We start from the raw sequence: 21641 nt of genomic DNA on the forward strand, positions 1-21641 counted from the left end.
AAAGAAGAAACATTGGGCTTCCCTGGTGGCGCAGTGGTTGAGAGTCTGCCTGCCGATGCAGGGGACACGAGTTTGTGCCCCGGTCCGGGAAGATCCCACATGCTGCGGAGCAGCTGGGCCCATGAGCCATGGTCGCTGAGCCTGCGCGTCCGGAGCCTGTGCTCCGCAACGGAGAGGCCACAACAGTGCAAGGCCCTCGTACCGCAAAAAAAAAAAAGAAAGAAGAAACATTAACATGCAGGAAAATAAGAAAGAATAACACTGCAGGCCAGAAAATCTGAGGAAGTTCTATAAACTAAAAATCAGAGATTTGATTAAAAAAATAATAATAAAATGAGAAAACTGAATCTAAAACAAGCAAAGAAGCAGCTACTGTAGAGGCCCAGAGAAACATAAAGCTCATGGTCAACAAAAGCAGGTGTTTATTTTCTCAAATGTGATTTATATCTATGGAGAGTCCTGGAGTGGACAGGGGGATGAGAGAAACAGAGCAAGATGGCAGGCAATTTATGGGAAAGGACTCCCAAACCCAGAGGACAAAATCCTGCAACAAGGAACACCCTGCCCAGCGGTATTCCCTCCTTTTGCCATGCAGTCATTGGATGAAGGTTTCTATAATAAGAATCTTATTACCCCAAGAGGGATGGAGTCTCACCTGGGCTGAGGAATAAATACTTTCCAGCCATGAAAACTCCTCCATCTATGTTTTCAACCATACATACTAATAACCAAGAATCACCAATCATTTGAAGAAAAATTAGCAACAAAGCCATTGAATTTAAACTGAAGAAATACCATTCAGGCAGAGTAGAAGAAAAAGAAAACTTTAAATATAATTGACATTCTCAGTGAAATGAAAACATAGTACATCAACAACAACAACAAAAGAACAGGCTATTTTGAAAAAGAGTTCTACAAAATTAAAAATATGCCTGATAAAAAAATGATAAAACAAAGCCTAAAAAAATGGACTGATAATTTAAAGGGACCAGCTAAAGAAAAAATTATTGAGCTAGACAAGAAGGACAAGAGACTCTCCATAACCCAATGCAAAATTAGGAAAACATAAAGAGAAATGGAAGGCAGATTTACAAGTTCCAGTAGCTACCTGATAGAATGACAAAACTGAAAGAACTGGATGAAAAAGTAATCAGAGAAATAAAAGAAGAAAATTTCCTTCTTGGCTGAAGATAGATTCAGGGGCAGAGGCACCAGAAGAACACTAATAATTAAAAACAGACACTTAATCACATCTTAGTGTAATATCAGGACTCTACAGATACACATTTCAAAATCTTTGGCTGCAGGGGGACAGACGGAGGGAGGGAGAAAATGGTTATTTACAAAGGAATGAAAATCATATTATATATCAGAATTCTTTTTAGCAAAATCAGATAACAGAAGCCAATAAAGCACACAGTGGTTAAGACTCCACACTCCCAGTGAAGGGGACCTGGGTTTGATCCCTGGTCAGGGAACTAGATCCAGCATGCCACAACTAAAAAGACCCCACAGGCCGCAACTGAAGATGCTGCAACTGAAGATCCCGCACGTGGCAACGAAGATTCTGCATGCCACAACTAAGACCTGGCACAGCCAAATAAATAAATAAATATTTAAAAAATAAATAAAGCACAGTCTTCAAAATTCCAGGTGAAACTATTTATATGTAGAACTCTGTCAAGCCCAATTAGCAAACAAGTGAGAGATTAAATAGACATAGTCAGGAAGAGACTCAGACTAGTTCAACACCTTCAGGTATAATCTAAAAGAATTACTAAATGATCAATTCTAGTAAAACAAACAAGAAACAATGAGGAAGATGTAAAATACAAGAAATCGTGATGTCCAAAAGCAGTAAAACTAAATTTACTAAATTACTAAATTAAATTTAGTAAAACTAAATTTATATCATCACTGATGCATAATATTAAAAAGAAATAACAATCTAAAATAAAGTACAAAAGTATTTTAGAATGACTGTCAGGGAGGAAGAAATACATACATACTAAAAAAACTCTAGACATTTTTAGAAAAGAATAAAAACATTCAGTAAGAGAAAATATTTCTCAAAATATTCCTTTCATTCATTTACACAAAGAGATGCCTGACAATGGAAAAAGGATCTAATTTCTGCACCTTTAGATTTAATATGAATTTGCTTTTCTCCACATATACCCACACTTGTACATCGATAAACCCTTACTGGTGTATAAACATCACCACTGCACTGTTCCTAGAGGTTCTGAATGCTCTTTAAAACTAATTAGACAAAAATGGTTATATATAGTTTTGAATGTCCATATGGAATGGAACCAAATAATGAAATCAGGTATATGACTTTGTAACTCAGAAAGTTTCAGTACTAATTCTTGGAAAATTACTTCCTCCAAAGTTCAGATGACCACAGAAGCTTTATATTGGAGTTACATTACATAAAAACAGTCCATACATGAGAATATTCAAACTATCTCTTACAATGTTCCAATTAGAACTGACCTGAACCACAACAGTTTTCATTTTGTTCAGTAAATAAGTTTGATGTCTATTTTTCTTCCCGAGAAGTTTATCTAATTTTGAAAAGAACTGGTATTTACAAAAAAGAACATGTAAGTCTTAAACTGGCACCGTGATTTCAGGCAGAGGGCCTGTTGCTAAGAATGCTCATGAAAGTTAATTTTGAAGGTCTAAATGAGCCTTCAATTTACAATGAACTCATTAAGGGCAGACCAAGTGTCGAAAGCTGTTTTGTCTTCATTGTTTTGCTAAAATGCCGTCTTGTGCACATTCCTTTCATAAATTTCAGATGAAAATAAACAAATGTTTCTACAGCACAAGGCATCTGGAAACGGGTTAATACAGAAGTTTAAAATATTAAATAGAAGAAAAAAGAACTCGATCTTTCTACTCAGTAGACAATAATAAGCTGTATATTTAAAATATCTATAAAGGGTCTTTACAAGATCTAAAAAAGCTTGTTTGTATCTTGTCTCTAATGTCAAAGTGAGACAGAGGCGGGAAAATGCCCATCCTTTGACTTCTTGAAACACAAAACCAGGGACCATTAATTAAGACTTTTCAGATCTCAACTGTCATAAGGATGCATGGGAATGGTAATTTCTATAGAACCCAAAGTACAAAATATGAAAGTCTTTTATAGATTAAAACCAATATCCAAAATATACTTCAGCATAATCATGTCCATGCTATTGACCTTCAGGAACAGGTATAATATATTCTTCATATACTCAATAACTCCAAAATGAATTGAAGTTTCCACTAGTCTCCAAGGTCAGTCTCATTCAGTGATACAAGATCATTTTGGACTTTACAACAGCATGGTTAACTTTCATTACATTTTAGATTTGTTCTTCTGATCATATATCCATCCAGAAGCTAGGCCCAGCATTTAAATCAAGTAAAATATTATGGATCTGCCACCCTTGGGATATTTTTCAAATGCTTTTGGAAATTTTTATAGAAGGTAATTTCAGTCATGCATATTTGGACTAATTTATTTAGCTGAGAATGAATACAAAAATAGTTCCATACGCACATCCATGAAAATGTAAGGAAATGAGAAAAATTAAGGTTGGGTCTACCTGCAATGTTTCTGAACACTACAACTCAATTCACATTACTAAATGTTTTAGAGACAAGAAATATGTTCTTCTCTTCCACTTAATGAGATAACATTTCTCACTGCTTTAATAAAGCATTCTGTATCTCTTACAGGCAAAAAAGATAAAACCCAAAAGGCTAAATAAATCTGAATTTGCAGTTAGCATATGTGTACATTATTAAATATCAGGGTGAGCTTATGCTATGATTAAATTCAAACTAAGATTATGAATAATAAAGACTAATTGTTCCTAAATCATATCCCACTAATACATTAGCAAATGAAAACACCTTGGGAGGAAAAAGCAGTTTCTGGTAGAGTCCTAAGATTGGGCTACCAAAATGAATTACCCTTGAAAACAGAATTTGCTTCCGTTTATGAAAAATCTGTCAAATAGGGGACAAATACTCAGTGAACAATCAAAATGATAATAAGAACATAACAGAAATTTAAGCATTTGTAATAATATGAGGGCTTCAGAAACAATAGACAAGCATAATAATGAAAATAGGTTTCATCTGTCTACTTGGTGGCATTCACTAGAGCTCTGTGTACACTGGCATGTTTGGACATGGGCAAGCTTCACTTTAGACAAGCGCTGTAGTGAGCATGCAGGAAGCCAGCTGTCAGGCTGCAACCCTTCAAAGGCCAGAATAATGTAGACTTATTTGTAGAGTGCCAAGATGCACAACGGAAACCTTACTCCCTCCCATATGGTTCACTGCCTTTCTTCTGAGATGAGGCTCTGGTTTCTGGCCTGGGGATGGAGAAGTGGGATAGGGGAGCCAACTGTTCTGCTTTCAGGGACAGACCTTTAATTAATCCTCCTGTTTCAGCTCTACATCTTCCTCTCTTACTTCATACTTGGCAGATTCTCAGTCCAGAGGCTCTTTCGGGTTCAGATAGGCGATCAGTTTCCTCTCACCTCCTCACAGCTTGTTTCATCAGTCTTCTCACTCCCATCTTTCCTTCTCCCAGTAATTTCTTGAAAACTTACAAGTACTAGTGAGTCTCTCTGATTTTCTTTGCTGCATCAATCTATTACGTGCTTTTACGCTTCTATTTTAGGGATGTCTCAGGAGGGACAAGAAATCAACATGTATGCGCAGGCCTCCATCTTACACCAGGTGGGACAACTTTCTAAATTTTTTAACCAGTCTACCATCTAGTGCATATAATTGTACACAAAAGTCTTACCTGCTAACTTGTAGAACAGCTAACTTTCCTGAGATCTACACAAAATTTAAAACTCCTCAGCATTTCAATTTAATATAAACTGCTTATGGATGGGAAATCAGTTATTTTTATACCTGAAGGATAAAAAGTTACTATTATGATATCCAATGCTTAATTAAGAAAACCTAATCCATCTAGTGAATCTCAAAAAGATTCAGTTTCTGTTTCAAGTTCAAAGGATTCCTTACAAACTAAAAGATAAAATGTATTTTTTCCAATTATCTCAGCAACTGAATAATTAACAATTAGCTGCAAGATAATGAAAACTAGATGTCTGAAAGTAAGAATTTGCTTTTCTTCCCCCCAAAGAAGGCATGAGTAAAAAGGATCAACTACAATAGTTGGAAGTTTGGGGGAATATAAATTATTATTCTTCATAAAATCAAATTTGAAAAAACAGCAACAATACAATCCTTAAAAACTGTGGAAACAGATATTAACTTTGTGACAAACATACCACTGAGTAACAAATATGACTGTTAAGTGACTTATGTGAAGCACAATTAATTGAATCATTATGTTGATTTATTACTTTACTGCCATTGTCTATTGCTGGTTCATAAAATCAGATGTGGAACTGGTCTCAAGCCAAGAATCCCCAAAGAAACAAATATAATAAGAAGCACAAGTCATCTAAAGGCGGCTTAAAATCTGCACTGTATTATACACGTTAAGATTTTAATTAACTACAGAAAGAGAAAACTGTTTTTTAAAATTACAAAATAGTATAGTTTACTTGATGTAAACCCAAAGAACGTCTCAGCCATGCTGGCATTATCTTTTAATCTTTTAGAATTCAAACTTTATGTAGTGGAGGAGGAGGGCCATAGTAGAAGTAGGGAGAGGGGATATACTGACCTCAACTATCTTTTCTCATTTCAAAATTCTCTAGTCAATTTCACAGTCTCAATTTTTTATTTACTAATATTTTAATACTTTATTACCATTACAAATAAAAGTTGCTTTTCATTTATATCACAGTAACTTCAGAATCCTACATTAGATAAATGTGTTTAGAATTAAAACCCTACATTAAGACAAATGAACGCTAGAATCTCAGACTCAGCAGTTTGCCATGGCCAGGTCATCTGATTTACCCACATGTCTGACAGATGAAAGATACCAATGCTAGTGCACAATAATCACTGGAATAATGTTTGGGAACCTACCTGTTGTCATGAAACAAAAAGTAAAGAATTTTTCAATAAAAAGTAAATATTTTCTTGTAATCATTCATATATTTGAAACATCCCTAACCACAGGAGTCCTGAATATACTAAGGTAAACAGAATATGTGGTAAAAATTTTGACGTTAAAGGAAGAAGATAACTGGTAACCATGCTTTGAAGTGAACTAATTAGTTTAAATATTCCTTCATTAAAAAAAATAAAAATTGCTAAAGACAGCATTACTGAAATTTACCACAGCATAAAATTGTAATAATGGATATTGTACTATTTTTAGTTTTTATTTTAGTGCTGTTTTAAAAGATCAGTGGGAAAGTAAAAAAAATAAGATGATCTGCACAGCCATGCCACAGTAGTTCTCAACTTTGGCTCTAATAGAACCAACAGGGACCTCTATTAAAATTTTTCTATCCTCAGAGCCACTCCCAAAGAGTCTGTGAATCTTGAGGCCACGGCAGCTCTATGAAGACAAACAAAGCAAAATTTCATCAACAAAACAAAACTGCAAAAGGCTATTTTGATGTGTAACTAGGATCTGGCACACCTGGCACAGTTTACTTTCTTCCCTTACCTTTCCCAAGTCTTTGTTGTAAAAATTTCCATTCTTTCTCATCCAGTTTACCTAACTTTCGCGTTATACTTTTTCTAACTATTCCTCACAGGGTCGCCTTGTAGTTCATCTGTATCATTGAAACTTTCAGTGTTGCCCCAAAGCTACACTGAAGTCTATATATGCACTCTAAATTTTTATTTAAGGAGAATTCAAGCTCACAGAGGTATAACTGTTTAATGAATATTCTGACGGGAGCACATGGTAGTACAGAGAATAGGGAAAAATACTGAGGTTTTTAATCCTTTATTCAAGAAAAGCAACACATGACAAAAAGCATGAGATTCTGGTGAAAAGCTGTGCAGGTGAATTCAAAGACAGATCAGTTTATACCTGGCAGATTTCAGTACCCCAAAATGTGTTGGTTTGGAACTCAGCAATCTGAAGGAAAAAAAAAAATGATAATCTTTTGAACAAAAGCAATCTCTCAGGGATAATGAAGACTTCATCAGCTATTACAGGGGATCTCTTGTAGTGGCCTTTCATGGTACCCCTCTTTAAATAGATTACATGGCCTAGAAGTGGTTAGATGCATTGCGGTTCAGTTTAAAATTTATGTTTCCAATCTCTGTCGTTTACATTTTTGGACGTTTTTAAAAATACAATGCTTTTCAAACAGACTTTATTTTACTTTAGTAATTTGTAATTGCTTACCTATTTTGCAATTAGTAAGCTCACTGACTATCTTAATAACAACTACTGATCTTACGACGCTAACATACAACATTTACCAACCTTCAGTCTGTGTATACATATTAACAAAGTGCATTATACTCTAGAAGTTGCCCTTAGTACAATAAATTTTAACTACATCAGACTTTTGCCTTTGTTGTCCGCTCTATATCCAAACCTAAAACTTTTTTTTTTTTTTTTTTTTTTTTGCTGTACGCGGGCCTCTCACAGTTGTGGCCTCTCCCGTTGCGGAGCACAGGCTCCAGACGCGCAGGCTCAGCGGCCATGGCTCACGGGACCAGCCGCTCCGCGGCATGCGGGATATTCCCGGACCGGGACACGAACCCGTGTCCCCTTCATCGGCAGGCGGACTCTCAACCACTGCGCCACCAGGGAAGCCCCAAACCTAAAACTTTTTACTTTAGCTCAAATGCATTAAAATTGCACCTCACCAGAATTCAATTTTTCTGGTAACTATGTAACCACCTTTTTTTAAAAAAAGATTTATTTATTATTTATTTTGGCTGTGTCGGGTCTTAGTTGCAGCACACGGGATCTTTGCTGAGGCATCTTTCGTTGCGGCATGCGAGCTTCTCTCTAGTTGTGGTGTGCAGGTTTTATCTCTCTAGTTGTGGTGTGCAGGCTCCAAGGCACGTGGGCTTTGTAGTTGGCGGCATGCAGGCTCTCTAGTTGAGGCGTGTGAGCTCAGTAGTTGTGGCGCGCAGGCTTAGTTACCCCGTGGCATGTGGGATCTTAGTTCCCTGACCAGGGATTGAACCCGTGTCCCTTGCGCTGTAAGGTGGATTCTCTACTACTGGACTACCAGGGAAGTCCCTGTAACCACCTTTAAAAACTATGGCTACATAGTGGAGGTTATTGGGAAACCGGATGCTTAAATAATTCCAGGAAACCTATCTCATTCTTGATTGTTTTGAAACCTAATTAATAGTAAGATATTCTTTAAATTGTTTTTCTTTGGACCTTACCCTCACATATAGGTTAAGGGGAAAGTTCGTAAGATTTTATTTTTGACACAGAGGAATACTCCAACATTAAAAGGATAATAATTTTAGAGTCAGAAATAACCCTTTATTTTCTATTTTTTTGGTAAAGATTCCAAATTAAGTTGTCCAAGCTATGAATAGATTAGAAGGTCAGATAAACAGGTAAATCTGAGTTTGTTTTGAACTGAGAGAAGATTTCTTTTAAAATATGTCAACTCTCGCAGAAAACAGATAATATGTGATCCTATTCCAAAACACCATTTAAATGGTCTAATTTGGGGACTGCTGATCCTGCATATAAGAAGCTTTCTGAGAGGGAGAGAAAGAGTTGGAGGATATTTACTGGGCTTAGTGACTAAAGCCATCTTAAACCACAAATTTATTTACTGAAAACCAGAACAATTATTTTTTTAAAAAGTCTGTGTTTAGCTATTAAAAAAGAAAGGAAAACTGTGCAATTTGTTTTCTTTAACTTTTCATGATTAGTTCAAGCCTTTTCTCTATCTGAGCAAATCTTATGAGAATAAGAAAATCTTCAGACAAATATATAATGTAAGGAGATATTTGTTAAATTTGAGAATTTAAAGTAGGGAAATAAAATGATTAAATATGCATTTTGGAAAAAATCAAGTATTTGCTGACAGTCACATGCCTAACTAATTTGAGACTACGATATTTCCTAAATTACAGTATGTGAAAATTGGGGGAATAACTTCTGCCTTATAGAAAACATATTTTCTCAAATTGATATCAAGTGAAAATTTCCAAATAAAAGCTTTCTGACTGGAATATCAATGAGTTAAGTTTCCTACTTGACAGTTTAAGTAATTTACTTGACAATATTATTTGATTCTAAAAAGGTTGACATAAAATGTAGTGTGTATAAATCAGAAAATGCACAATACTGGGTGTATCATAATACTGGGGTGTGGAAAAAGGACACTTATCTACTTACATACTTATCTAATTATTTTCTTTTTTTTGTTTGTTTTATGTAAAAATGAGTATACTGTACACATATGATACATATAAATAAATTATATGTATACAGAAGGGTGCATACACCTAAATTTTTATTGATAGGCTATATAATACAGGAAGGCTGGAGTAAAACAATAAAATTTTCCAACAATAACACTGGAAAATATTTCATGACATAAGAATGTAATTACTTCTTAAATATGGCACAGAAAGTAGAAACCATGAAGGAAAAGATTGAGAAATAAATCAGAGAAATAAGATCATATTAAAATTAAAAATTTCTTTTCCTCAAAAAATGCCTTAAGACAGAAAGTAAGCCACAGAGTAAGAGACAATAATTTCAACATATACAATCAACAAAGGGCTGGTATCTAGAATATCTACAAATAAATATGAAAAACGGACAACTCGATAGATAAATGGACAAGAGACTTGAAAAAGCTCTCTATATAAGTGGGTATCTAAATAGTCAATACACATGTCAAAAAGTGCTCAACTCACTAATAATCAGGGAAATGCAAACTAAAAGCTCAATGTGATGCCTCTCTACAAACTCACCAGAACGGCTGAAATTAAAAACAAGGACAATACCGAGTTTTGGAGAAGATGCGTAACAACCACAAGTCTCATACACAGCTGATGGTAAGCAAATTGGTATAGTGACTTTGGGAAACTTGATTATCTACTAAAATTGAACTTGTGATCTAACAATTCCTAAGTATATGCTCAACAGAGATGCACGTGCATCAATCATAGTACAAATTCAAATTTCTATCCATATGAAAAATGGTTAAACACACTGCGGTATGGTCATACAATGGAATACTATGCAGCCAGGAACAAAAGTACTGCTACACAAAACATGGAGGAATTGCACCCATGTGATGTTGAGCAAAAAAAAACCCAGAGAGAAAACTGTATATTCTGACTAATTCAATTTATACAAAGTTTATTAAAAAGGCAAAACTAACTCATGATATTAGAATAGGTGGGAGGGTGGTTAACTTTGGGAAGCAGGAAAGGGGCAGTGGTTAGGAATCAGTAAGAGGGTTTCCGGGGATGCAGATAACACTTTCCTTCTCCAATGGTTGGTGGTTACACAGGAGTGTTCATTTTGTGATAACTCATTTAACTGTGTGTATGTTATACTTCTTTAAAACATATGGAGACCAAAGACTAACTTTAGTGGCTTTAGTCTGAAGACAAATTTATTATTTTCTTAAACATGGGCAAATTTTTCTCCTAACCAAAGAATCCTACTGACTAAGAAGAAGGGCAAAAATTATTTTAGTGTAATAGCTAAAATGTCCTCATTCTTTTAAAATCATCATTAGCAAATATATTATTTATTTTAATTTCTATGTAACTGTCACTGAAAACTTAAAAGGCTTCAAAGAAACCAACTGGGAAATAACAGTTGAACATGAACACTGGAGTAATTACTGCCGTACAATCCAGAAACTAACAGATGAAGATACAAATGAAATGTTTTTAACATAAAAGAAAAGTCAAGTTGTATTTAAAGAACTGTTTGAGATATGTAGAAAAACAACTACTTCTGAACGAAGGATACTACTTCACACTCCCTCCAAGGCAGAGAGGTTATCTTAAGCAGTGATACACAACTGTGTCACGCTAAAGAGCCACTTCATACTGAGCTGAATTGTATATGGGAGCTGGAGAGCCACAGACTTCACTGCCACATTGTGAAGGGCAGAAACCCTGTTTCTGACACTACATAGCATGTCAGGATTGTACACTATATTTCAGAAGTACAGGTTATATTTGCATATTTGTTTTGTTACCAGCAGCAAGTAAGCTTAAGCTGCCCTTTGTGATTTATCCATTGTCATACTGGTTTGAACCAAACTGGGTTAAACCAAAAAAGCAGCTCTGATCAGAAACGGAGGGCTTTGAGATGTTACAAGTGGGGGCCCAGAAGTAGGTATATATAATACTGTACACATACAAGTTAAATATCTCTGTCCTAAAGAAAGTATTTTTTATGTTAAAGTATCAAAACCATGATTAAAAAAAGATAAACAAATGAGTTAGAAAAAAATTCAACCCATGGTGTTGGGGCTTGTACTTTCCACCTCAAAAGAACCTTAGCATAAATATTCAAAAATAACAATGCTCAGTAAGCTGAAAGAAACGACTAAAGCAAATCTGATGATGTTGACCATTTCCGTAGACATCAAATTACAGAATACTATGTGTGCCATATACTGTTAAAATTGCTTTACATATATTAATTCATTTAATCCTCAAGCAACCTATGAGATACAGGATGAGACACAGAGAAGTTAAGTACTTGTGCAAGGTAACAAAAATGGCATTTGAACCCAGGCAATCCGATTGTTTAATTCCATGCGCATAATGAAAGAGACCGGTCAACTCTAGCTAAAATGTATACCCATATAAAATACTGAACACAGTCGCATTTATAATATTCATTCATTCAACAAATACTTATTGAATGCTTATGACAGGCCAGGCACTATTCTAGGGGCTCAGAATTCAACAGTTTATAAAACTAAAGTTCCCTGCTCTTGTGGAAGTTTGCATTTTGGTGGAGGCTGACAATTAATAAATAAGTAAAATACATAATTTGTCTAATAAAACAGATAGCTTGTCCGAAGCTGTGCGGCATGGGATATGCTGGAAATATGGTACCCTGTTATTTCTTAGGGTGGAAAGGGAAGGTCTCATGGATAAGGTGAAATGTGAGTAAAGATGTGCAAGAAATGAAAGGGTAAACCATGAGACTATCTGGGAGTAGAACGTTCCAGACAGAAAAATCAGCAATACAATGTTCCTAAGGAGAAACTGTGCATGGTATCTTCAAGAAACAACAAGGAGACAGTATGACTGGAACAAAGTAAGTAAGAGGGAGATTAGTAGATGATTAAGTAAGAGAGGTAGTAGTGGGACAAATTATATAAAGCCACTGTTAGATCTTGGCTATTGTTTTCAGATGGGGAGCCATTTGAGGGATTCCCACAGACAACCAAAACTTCAAAGAATTTTGGGCTTTAAGGGTTCTAGAAGAATCTGTGGTAACTGGAGAAGTGTTTTGCATTAAAATAAGAGATGAAATTAATAAACAAAAAGAGGAGGATTGTAATCAGTGAGGTTACCATTTCTGAAGGGTCGGGGTCTCTACTGGCAGAGAGAAAGGAAGTGGCAAGAGGCTAAAATTTTCACAGGCATTGTGGTGGGGAAGAATGGGATCTGAACTAACATCTGTTATGAAAGCCAAAGTGACAGTGGAGGCAGACATAACAAAGGAAGGTAGGGAAATTCTCAGCAGCATTAGAGTAATATAATGAATTCCTCACAGAAATACTCACAGGGAAAGACAAGAGAATGTCACTGGACAGCAATACCAATCAACTAGCCAGCTTTGCTAGCTAACAGACACTTGCAAGTCAGGCATTTAAAAGACTTGCCCGCTTTGAAAACAAACAAAAAAGTACTAGATAGCGCTGAAAGGAAAACAATTTCAATTTTGTAATAATCATTAAGAGAAGGTCACATAAAGAGGAAAAAATACCCACAGTTCACATATACATTCTCATGGTAGTAATAATCTAATGCATATGGTTTTGAAGATGGGTAAAATTATTACTTTAACACTGTAAAATGGATGGTAAGGAATGATATAAACTGCTTATGCAAATATATTTGAAATGAAGTAAAATTCAGTGTTCAAATGCAGAAGCTATTGAAGTGTCCGTAATGATACATTTAAATAAGGCAATTTGGCTGGAACTGCATTCATCTGTAAATAATTTACACACAGATCGAGTTATGAACTAGCTAAAAAACAGTATGAGTTCTAAAAACATACCCAATAGGATAATTTTGGCTCCAAGGTCAGATTTTTAAAGGGTCTCAGAGTCCCTTTCATGAAGAGATCCTTTAAAGTATAAATGGTTGGCAGAGCACAGGAAGCAGCTGACGTGGAGCCTCAGGAGTGCTGGGGGAAGAAGAGCAACAGCTCTCCTAACCAGTCACTCAGAAAAGAGTCCGGGTCTGGGCAGTCTCGGAGGGTCTGAGGCTTTTCATTTTGCTGGAAAACCCTCACCCAGTCTATCCAACAGTCTACATCCTACCTATGAACTTCCACCTTGAAGGTACTATTTGTAAGAGGACACAGAAGTCAATCATTTCTATAATTGCAGATCTGTGCTTTTTCTACATATTTTGCAGTTTTTTCCATTTGTGAAATGTGCCAGAATCTACTCATCTACTTTTTTTTAAACAAAGAACACTGATACAATTCAGAAGAGAGAGTGTGGGCTAATAAGAAGCAGCTCATCAGTTAAAAACAGATTAAACGGAGAACAGGTTGATAATGAATACTTTTTAATTCCTTTGAGGAGTCTTTCTGGGTCTTCAGGGTTCAGAACTATAAAAGCTGTAATTCCCTTTGACTGCTAATTGTAGGACTGCTGCTTGTTTGTTAGATTTTGAGTTCCAATTTGAATCAGTTGCCTTCTTGGATAACTGCTGAGCTCTCACTTATATTTTTGGGGTATTTCACTATACTATTACACTCTGGAGTTAGAGTCACTGTTTCTTAACTCTCACCTCTTCATCTATTATGATTTTATTGGAGACGCACTTTTAGAGTTCTTTCAAGTCTGAGTTATCTTTGTTTGCTTTCACATTTCAAGCACAGTTTTGCTTGGTATATAAACTTCTAGTTTCAAAATCATTCTCCTGCAGAACCCTAACATTTTCTACACTATGCCCTAGAATTCAGGGTCACCCATGAGAAGTGTAATACCAGTTTTCATGTTTTTCCGTTGGTAACTTTTTTTTTCCCTCTTTGGAATCTCAGGATTTCCTTCTTTATGGTCAGGGGACTGAAATGCCAAAAGTATGCATTTACATGGGAGTATTTTATATTCATTCATTCTGCCTGATACTTGCTCAGCCCTTCCATTCAAAGACTAATACCTTTCCTCAGGTCTTGTGATTCTGTAATTATTATTTCCTGAACTTCCTCTCTGTATTACACATACATCATTACCTTTGAACACCCTTCTGTGTTAATATTTCACACATTATGTTCTTTAAAAATAAGAGCAAATTTTATAGTTTGTTAGGAAGTGAGAGATGCTATTGAAAATGAAAAAGTAGAGCAGAGTAAGTTAGTTCAGGTGCTGTGGGCAGTGTGGGGAGTGAAGGCTTTTTGAATAGGATGACAAACGCAGGCCTGCCTAAGAAGCTGACATGTGAGCACTGAGGAAAGGCTACACGGCCATCTGAGAGAAGAACACTGCAGGTAGAGATACAACTAGTACAAAGACTCTAAAGCAGAAAGTCCCTGGAATGTTCGAGGAACAGTAAGATGATTAGTGTGACTGAAGTGAACTGTGTGAGGGAGAGAGAGTGGTAGAAAATAAGATCAGAGAGAAAACCTGGAGGGGGCCATATCATTTAGGATTTTGTAGGCTAATGTAGAGACTCCCCAGTCTGTAAAATGGGAAGCCTTTGCATGGTAGAATAGTAACAGTTAAATCTGAGCATTTCCCCCTTTAATTGGCAGTATTACTAAAAAACAGATTTAATGTTCCAGTCATAAAAATCACATGATTTATTTTTACTTTATTTCTATCACAATCTCAGAAAGTTTGAAAAAAACCAATACCACACCATGCTTTTATTCTAAATTGTAGATGTTATAAGAACAAAAATTGTATGCAATATTTGAGGCTGAAGTAATCTTAGAAAATATTCCCATCATATAAGTAGTTATCTTTAATCTGCTTTTTATTATATGGTCAAATTATTACTTAGCAAAGTTCATTTGGTTGTATTTATTTTAAAAAATGGATTAAACATATTTTGCATTTCTCGCTAAGTCAGCAGTGATGTTAAACCTTACATCTCTTGATTTGTACCAATACCATCATCTCCTACTGAGAAGAGTTAGGATAACAGTAGAAACCTTGGAAAAGATTAAATGATAGCAAAGCTATGGGGTCAGAATATAATGTCTTAGTTGTTTCAAAGCAATTTTCTTGGTTGTAATCAAAGTAAATTTAATAAAACTAAAAACAATCTGCTCCTAGAATGTTACAATCTCCTGTTTTGAATAAATTCATATTATCTGGAAATCAATATGGCTCATGTTGCACACAAACAAGGTCTGAAAATAGTAATACCCCAGAGCTCCAACAGGATGCCATATCCTTGAACTTTCTAGACCAAAATGAAAGGCTACTTCCTGGAAGAAATGATGCTTCTGAGCAAGACATTTCTTAAAACACTATTTCCAGAATTACTTGCCACCACCATAATAGAACATTATCAGGAAATCGTCAGCCTGATTGTTCACAGCATTGGTGACATAGAAAACTGCTCATATTTACTGGACCACATGACAATTAAGAACAGAACATTTTTCTGATTAATAGATTAAAAGTCAGGAGTTTTCAATGAACCTCACTTGAGCAACTTTCAAATCTCTGATGATTGTCCTGACCACTTTTGACTAGTTTAAAGTAATTTGAAAATGTTTCTAAGTTACATTTGTTAATAGTTACAAACCAGCTTAAATTCCCATTAAGTTTTATTCAAGAAACCTCAAGATTCTGCTCTGAGAACCTCATAAGTAAGTACCCACTACACTGTAACAGGATTAGTAGTGTTTTTCAACATTAATCTAACAGTTGTTTTTTTTTGGTTATTTTTTTAACAGTTGGTTTTCAAAAATTTTTTTAATGTGTAGGCTCCCTAGGAGTTCATATTCAACCAAACAATATCAACTCCACTTAAGCCATAAAAACCTGTTTCTACTGGCAACAATATGACAACCACAACTTATTACATGGGGCAAACTCCCAGAGAATGAGTCCAGCAAAGCACAGAACCAGGAATGTGAGGGGACCCTGCTTTGATAAAGTACCACTGAATAATACTTAAACCAGTAATCATTTCTGTCATTTACAAATATGGATCTGTTTAATGTCTTCAATTATTTAGACTAACCATTTGGATGATCCTAAACTGCTTTGAAGCCTTTGCACTTAGCTTTCCAAGTTTTGGGTTTTGGTTTTGCTTCAAGCTTAAAGTAATTCTAGCATCCTATAGCAACATATTGCATCAAAAAGTTGATTTTTAATAAATATGTCTTCTATTGAAGGGATCAATGTTCTTCACTGTTGTCTCTTTAATTAAAGAGAAGGGAATAGCAAAGTTTGTTTTTAAATGCCAATCACAAACGTATACTCAATTTGAATCATGGCTTTCAACCAAGAATGCTATACTAACATAACTCTTTTCACACTAAGATCAGAGTAGATTTTATACACTCGTAGTTAATCAACAATCCTCACAAGATTTGCTGGAGTTAATAACAAATATTTTTAAAAATGAACCTCTATTTTGCCCATCCAAACTCTTATTTCCCTTCAACTTTGTTTCATAAAAATGAGCACAGGAAGGACAGGCAGACAACAGGAGATCACTATATGAGCCAGGGTGTGTCCTTTCTTAGACTGTGTTAAGAGAAGACAGAATGGCAAGTGGATAAAGCACATAAATGTGAGAAAGGAACTGAATACAGGTGAATGAAGAAAAATAGGGGAGGAAATGGAAGAGGTAACATCGGGATAGGAAGATAGATAAGTGGAGAAAAACATGGGAAGAGAAAGGAGAGCTTAGGAGGGCAAAAAGAAAACAGAATGAAGAGAGAAAAGAATGGAAAGCCTTCAAAAAATATTTGGAGGTCCATCTGAGGTGGACCTTAACAAGCTGATAAAATTCTGATTAAATTGAAGTAACTTATCGGGAGCCACATTTGATGAAACTGCTTGAATTTTCAAATGCTAGTTAAAATGTTTGTTTTTAAAATGTTTCCTTTAATCCTCTCATTTATGTTTATAAAATAATGCTATGGACAGGAATTAAGGGCACAGCCTGAAGTGATGTCCAAGAAGCACTGCTTACAGGAAAAAAAAAAACTTGTCACATTTTAAAATTATGATAAATACTAACCATACTATGTATGAACTTAGAAAAGTGCAGTTGTAGCTACTACATTCTGCAACATATAAGATCCTAGATATGATTTCAGTACTTTTAAGGCTACTACACTATAGTTAGAAGAAAGCCAAAAACCAGGTGTTCACGGAAAACCTAATTAACAAAAACACAAATTTCAAATTTTACTCTTTTAAACTGAACTGGAGAATTTCTTGTATTCACTGCCAAGAAATAACACCTACAGAAGTGAAAACTTTGATACCTTCATTGCTGAAATAATGACTTTGAAGAAAATAGTTCAAAACAATAAAATACAAGAATCCTCGTTTGTCAGAGAGTGTATGATTTTCCAAATATTCTGGTGTCTAAGGACTTAAGAAATAAAATATAGTTTGGCCAAAAATAAACTAGCTGACATTAAAAAACTCTATTATGAAAAACTGCAACACCAAAAATTCCAGGTGAACAAGCAGTAAGTTTATTAACTGTATTAATTATTGTATTTAATGTCAGTTACATTTAGCCAAAAGTATAGCACTAATATATACCACCGATAGGCTGTGGAATCAGCTTGACCTTATTTTAAAAGTATCTAAGAGGCTCTAAGAGCTAGCAAAACCATTTTAAGAGTATGGAGTGACGGGGAGCAAACTGTATTTATTTGGATTTGAACTACTCCAAGCCAGCCTTATAAACAACCTTAAAACAGAATAAACAGAGACTAAATACTAAAAAAAAAAAAAAATTTAATGCAATTTAAAACTGTATCTGAAATCATTAAGTCAAGTGGAAAACTGGGAGGAAGGCAAAGTCAGTTAACATTGGAAAAGCTGTTTCTAAGGAGGATGAGTGTGTGTACACACACATAATATATCTATATATCACATCTATATTTGGACTGATTCAAGCAACTTTAAGAACTGTTGATGGTGTGGAGAAATGAACATCACAGCTTTTCATATCAGTTTTTTTGGAGAAAATTATATGGTAGAGGTGGGGCTGTAAAAGAGGTAGACTTTTTAATTTTAAACTTGTATACATCACTGGACCTTAAAGATCCACACCCACTGGACACTTAATGATAGGATGTACCCCATGTTTATTTTAAGAACTAAATGCAATAACAAATTTTTACTAGCATTGTGATATATAACAAATTCATATATTTTATTCATTCAGTAAGTGTTTATTAAGAATCTGCAATGCACCAAGAACTATGTGAAGTCCTGGTGATACGGTAAAAATGCCAATCTAATGAATCAGACAAATGAATTTATTAAAATAAATTAAAATACAATGACATATGTCATGATAGATGTGCAACGGGTCTGGAGGTACAGTGAAGAAATATCTAAGGAGAGACACAGAAGAGAGAAAGCTTCCCAGCCAAAGATGAATCTGAAGAGTATTTTAAGAGTTTACTGAAGGATGAAGTAAAATTATCTCTGTTTCCAGATAACATAATCTCATATACACTTAACTCCAGAGATTCCACAGAAAAAACTGGACAGAACTAATAAAGAAATTCAGTAAAGGTGAAAGATTAAAAAAAAATCAACATGCAAAAATCAGTTATATCTCTATGTACTAAAAATGAACTATCCAAAATAGAAATCAAGAAAACAATCCCATTTATAATGCCATCAAAAAGAATAAGATAGTTAGGAATAAATTTAACAAAGAGGTGAAAGACTTGTATACTGTAAAGTACAAAACATGATGAAACAAATTAAAGAAGACACAAAATAAATGGAAAGAAATCCCATGTTCATGGCTTGGAACACTTAATATTGTTAACATGTCCGTACTACCCAAAGTGAGCTACAGATTCAATGGCATTTCAAAATACTAATGGCAGTTTTTATAGAAATAGAACAAACAATCCTATAATTCATATGGAAACACAAAAACCCCCAAATGCCTAAAACAATCTTGAGAAAGAAGAACATGGCTGATGGCATCACACTTCCTGATTTCAAAATACATGACAAAGCTATAGTAATTAAAACAGCATGGTACTAACATAAAGACACACATATAGACCAAAGGAACAGAACAGTGAGCCCAGATATAAACCCATGTATATAGGCTCAACCAATCTTCAACAAGGGTACCGAGAATACATACAGGAAACAATAGTCACTTCAGTAAACGGTGTTAGGAAAACTGGATATTCAAATGTGAAAGAATAAAACTGAACCCTTATCTTACACTATACACAAAAATCACCCAAAATGGAGTAATAACTTAATCGTAAGACCTGAAAATGTAAAACTACTAAAAGAAAGAAGAGGGAAAAAACTTCGTGACATTGGTCTTGGCAATGATTTCTTGATAGGACACCCAAAACCCAGGTAACAAAAGCAAAAAAAGACAAATGGGGCTACATCACACTAAAAAGTTTCTGTACAGTAAAGGGAAGAATTAAAAGAATGAAAATAGCAACTTACAGAATAGGTGAAAATATGTGCAAACCATATATCTGATAAAGGGTTAATATCCAAAATATAAAAGGGATTCTTCCAACTCAATAGCAAAAACAATCAAATAAAAAACAACAAAACCCCAAAACCCGAAATAACTCATTAAAAAATAGGCAAAGGACCTGAATAGACACTTTGCTAAAGAATACTTACAAATGACATGGATAGACCTAGTGACTGTCATACTGAGTGAAGTAAGTCAGAGAAAGACAATTTATCATATGATATCGCTTATATGTAGAATCTAAAAAAAATGGTACAAATGAACCTATTTACAAAACAGAAATAGAGTTGCAGATGTAGAAAACAAACATACAGTTACCAAGGGGGAAAGGGGTGGGGAGGGATAAATTGGGAGATTGGGATTGACATATACACACTACTATATATAAAATAGATAACTAAGAAGAACCTATTATATAGCACAGGGAACTCTACTCAATACTCTATAATGACCTATATGGGAACAGAATCTAAAAAAAACTGGGTATATGTGTATGTATAACTGATTCACTTTGCTGCACAGCAGAAACTAACACAACACTGTAAATCAACTATACTCCAATAAAAATTAATTTTTAAAAAAAGAATACCTACAAATGGACAACAGGTATATAAAAAGATGTAAACATCACTAGTCATCAAGGAAATGCAAATCGAAACCACAATGAGATAGTACCTCACACCTGTTAAAATGGTTACTTTTTTGTTATCAAAAAGCAAAAGGTAACAAGTGTTGGTGAGGATGTGGAAAAACTGGAACTCTTGTACATTGTTGGTGGGAATGTAAAGTGGTGTAACCATCATGGAAAACAGTATGGAGGTTCCTCAAAAAATTAGAAATAGAACTACCATATGATCCAGCAACAGAACTTCTGGGTATTTATCCAAAAGAATTGAAATCAGGACCTTGAAGAGACATTTGCTCTAATGTTCACTGCATTATTCACAATAGCCAAGATGTAGAAACAACCTAAAATATCCATCAATAGATGAATGGATAAAGAAAATGTGCTATACTCATAAATGGAATAATACTCAACTTTAAAAAAAAAAGAAAGAAAGAAGGAAATTCTGCTACATGCAACACGGAAAAACTTTGAGGACAGTATGCTAAGTGAAATGAGCCAATCACAGACAGATACCGCATGATTCCACTTAGATTAAGTAGTTGAAAGAGTCAAACAAATAGAAGCAAAGAACAGAATGGTGGTTGCCAGGGGCTGGGTGGGGAGGGAGACTCAGGAAATGGGGAGTTGCTATAAAATAAGCATAAAGTTTTAGTTATGCTAGATCAGGGGTCCCCAACCCCTGGGCCGCGGACCAGTACCGGTACCTGTTAGGAACGGGGCCACACAGCAAGAGGTAAGCAGTGGGCCAGCGAGCGAAGCTTCATCTGCCGCTCCCCATCGCTTGTATTACCACCTGAACCATCTCCCCCCACCCCCCCGATCCCACGCCCCGTCCGTGGAAAAATTGTCTTCCATGAAACTGGTCCCCGGTGCCAAAAAGGTTGGGGACCACTGTGCTAGATGATTAAGTTCTAGAGATCTGCTATTCAACACCGTACCTACAGTTAACAATACTGTATTAAAAACTTAAAATTTGTTAAGAGAGTAGATCTCATGTTAACTGTTCTTACCACAATTAACAACAACAAAAAAGGAATCTTCTAGACCATTACCACTGAGCAAGCAGTGGAGAAAAAAATAACATAAACAGAACGTAATGAGGCTGCTTTGCTACATGGCCTCCTTACACAAAGCTAAGCAGATGACTGTGCTCTCTGAGACCTACTTTTTAAAAAATACAATTCAGACTACCTGGACATTGGAAAAATAAACT

The 21641-nt window shown here is 35.2% G+C and overlaps 1 protein-coding gene across 10 annotated transcripts in view; it reads right to left on the minus strand.

The window, feature by feature from the left end:
- Positions 1–21641, minus strand: part of COMMD10 (COMM domain containing 10) — a 172509-nt gene that overhangs the window by 35332 nt on the left and 115536 nt on the right. For 2 of the 10 annotated variants that reach the window (XM_033423802.2, XM_033423807.2), the window contains exon 6: positions 6989–7036. The exons of the other annotated variants lie outside the window; for them this stretch is intronic. In XM_033423802.2, the coding sequence (XP_033279693.1) occupies positions 6989–7036 (48 nt within the window). The remainder of the gene's footprint in view (positions 1–6988; positions 7037–21641) is intronic. 10 annotated transcript variants of the gene reach the window in all.

This window comes from Orcinus orca, chromosome 3, assembly GCF_937001465.1.
Source record: "Orcinus orca chromosome 3, mOrcOrc1.1, whole genome shotgun sequence".
NCBI lineage: Eukaryota > Metazoa > Chordata > Mammalia > Artiodactyla > Delphinidae > Orcinus > Orcinus orca.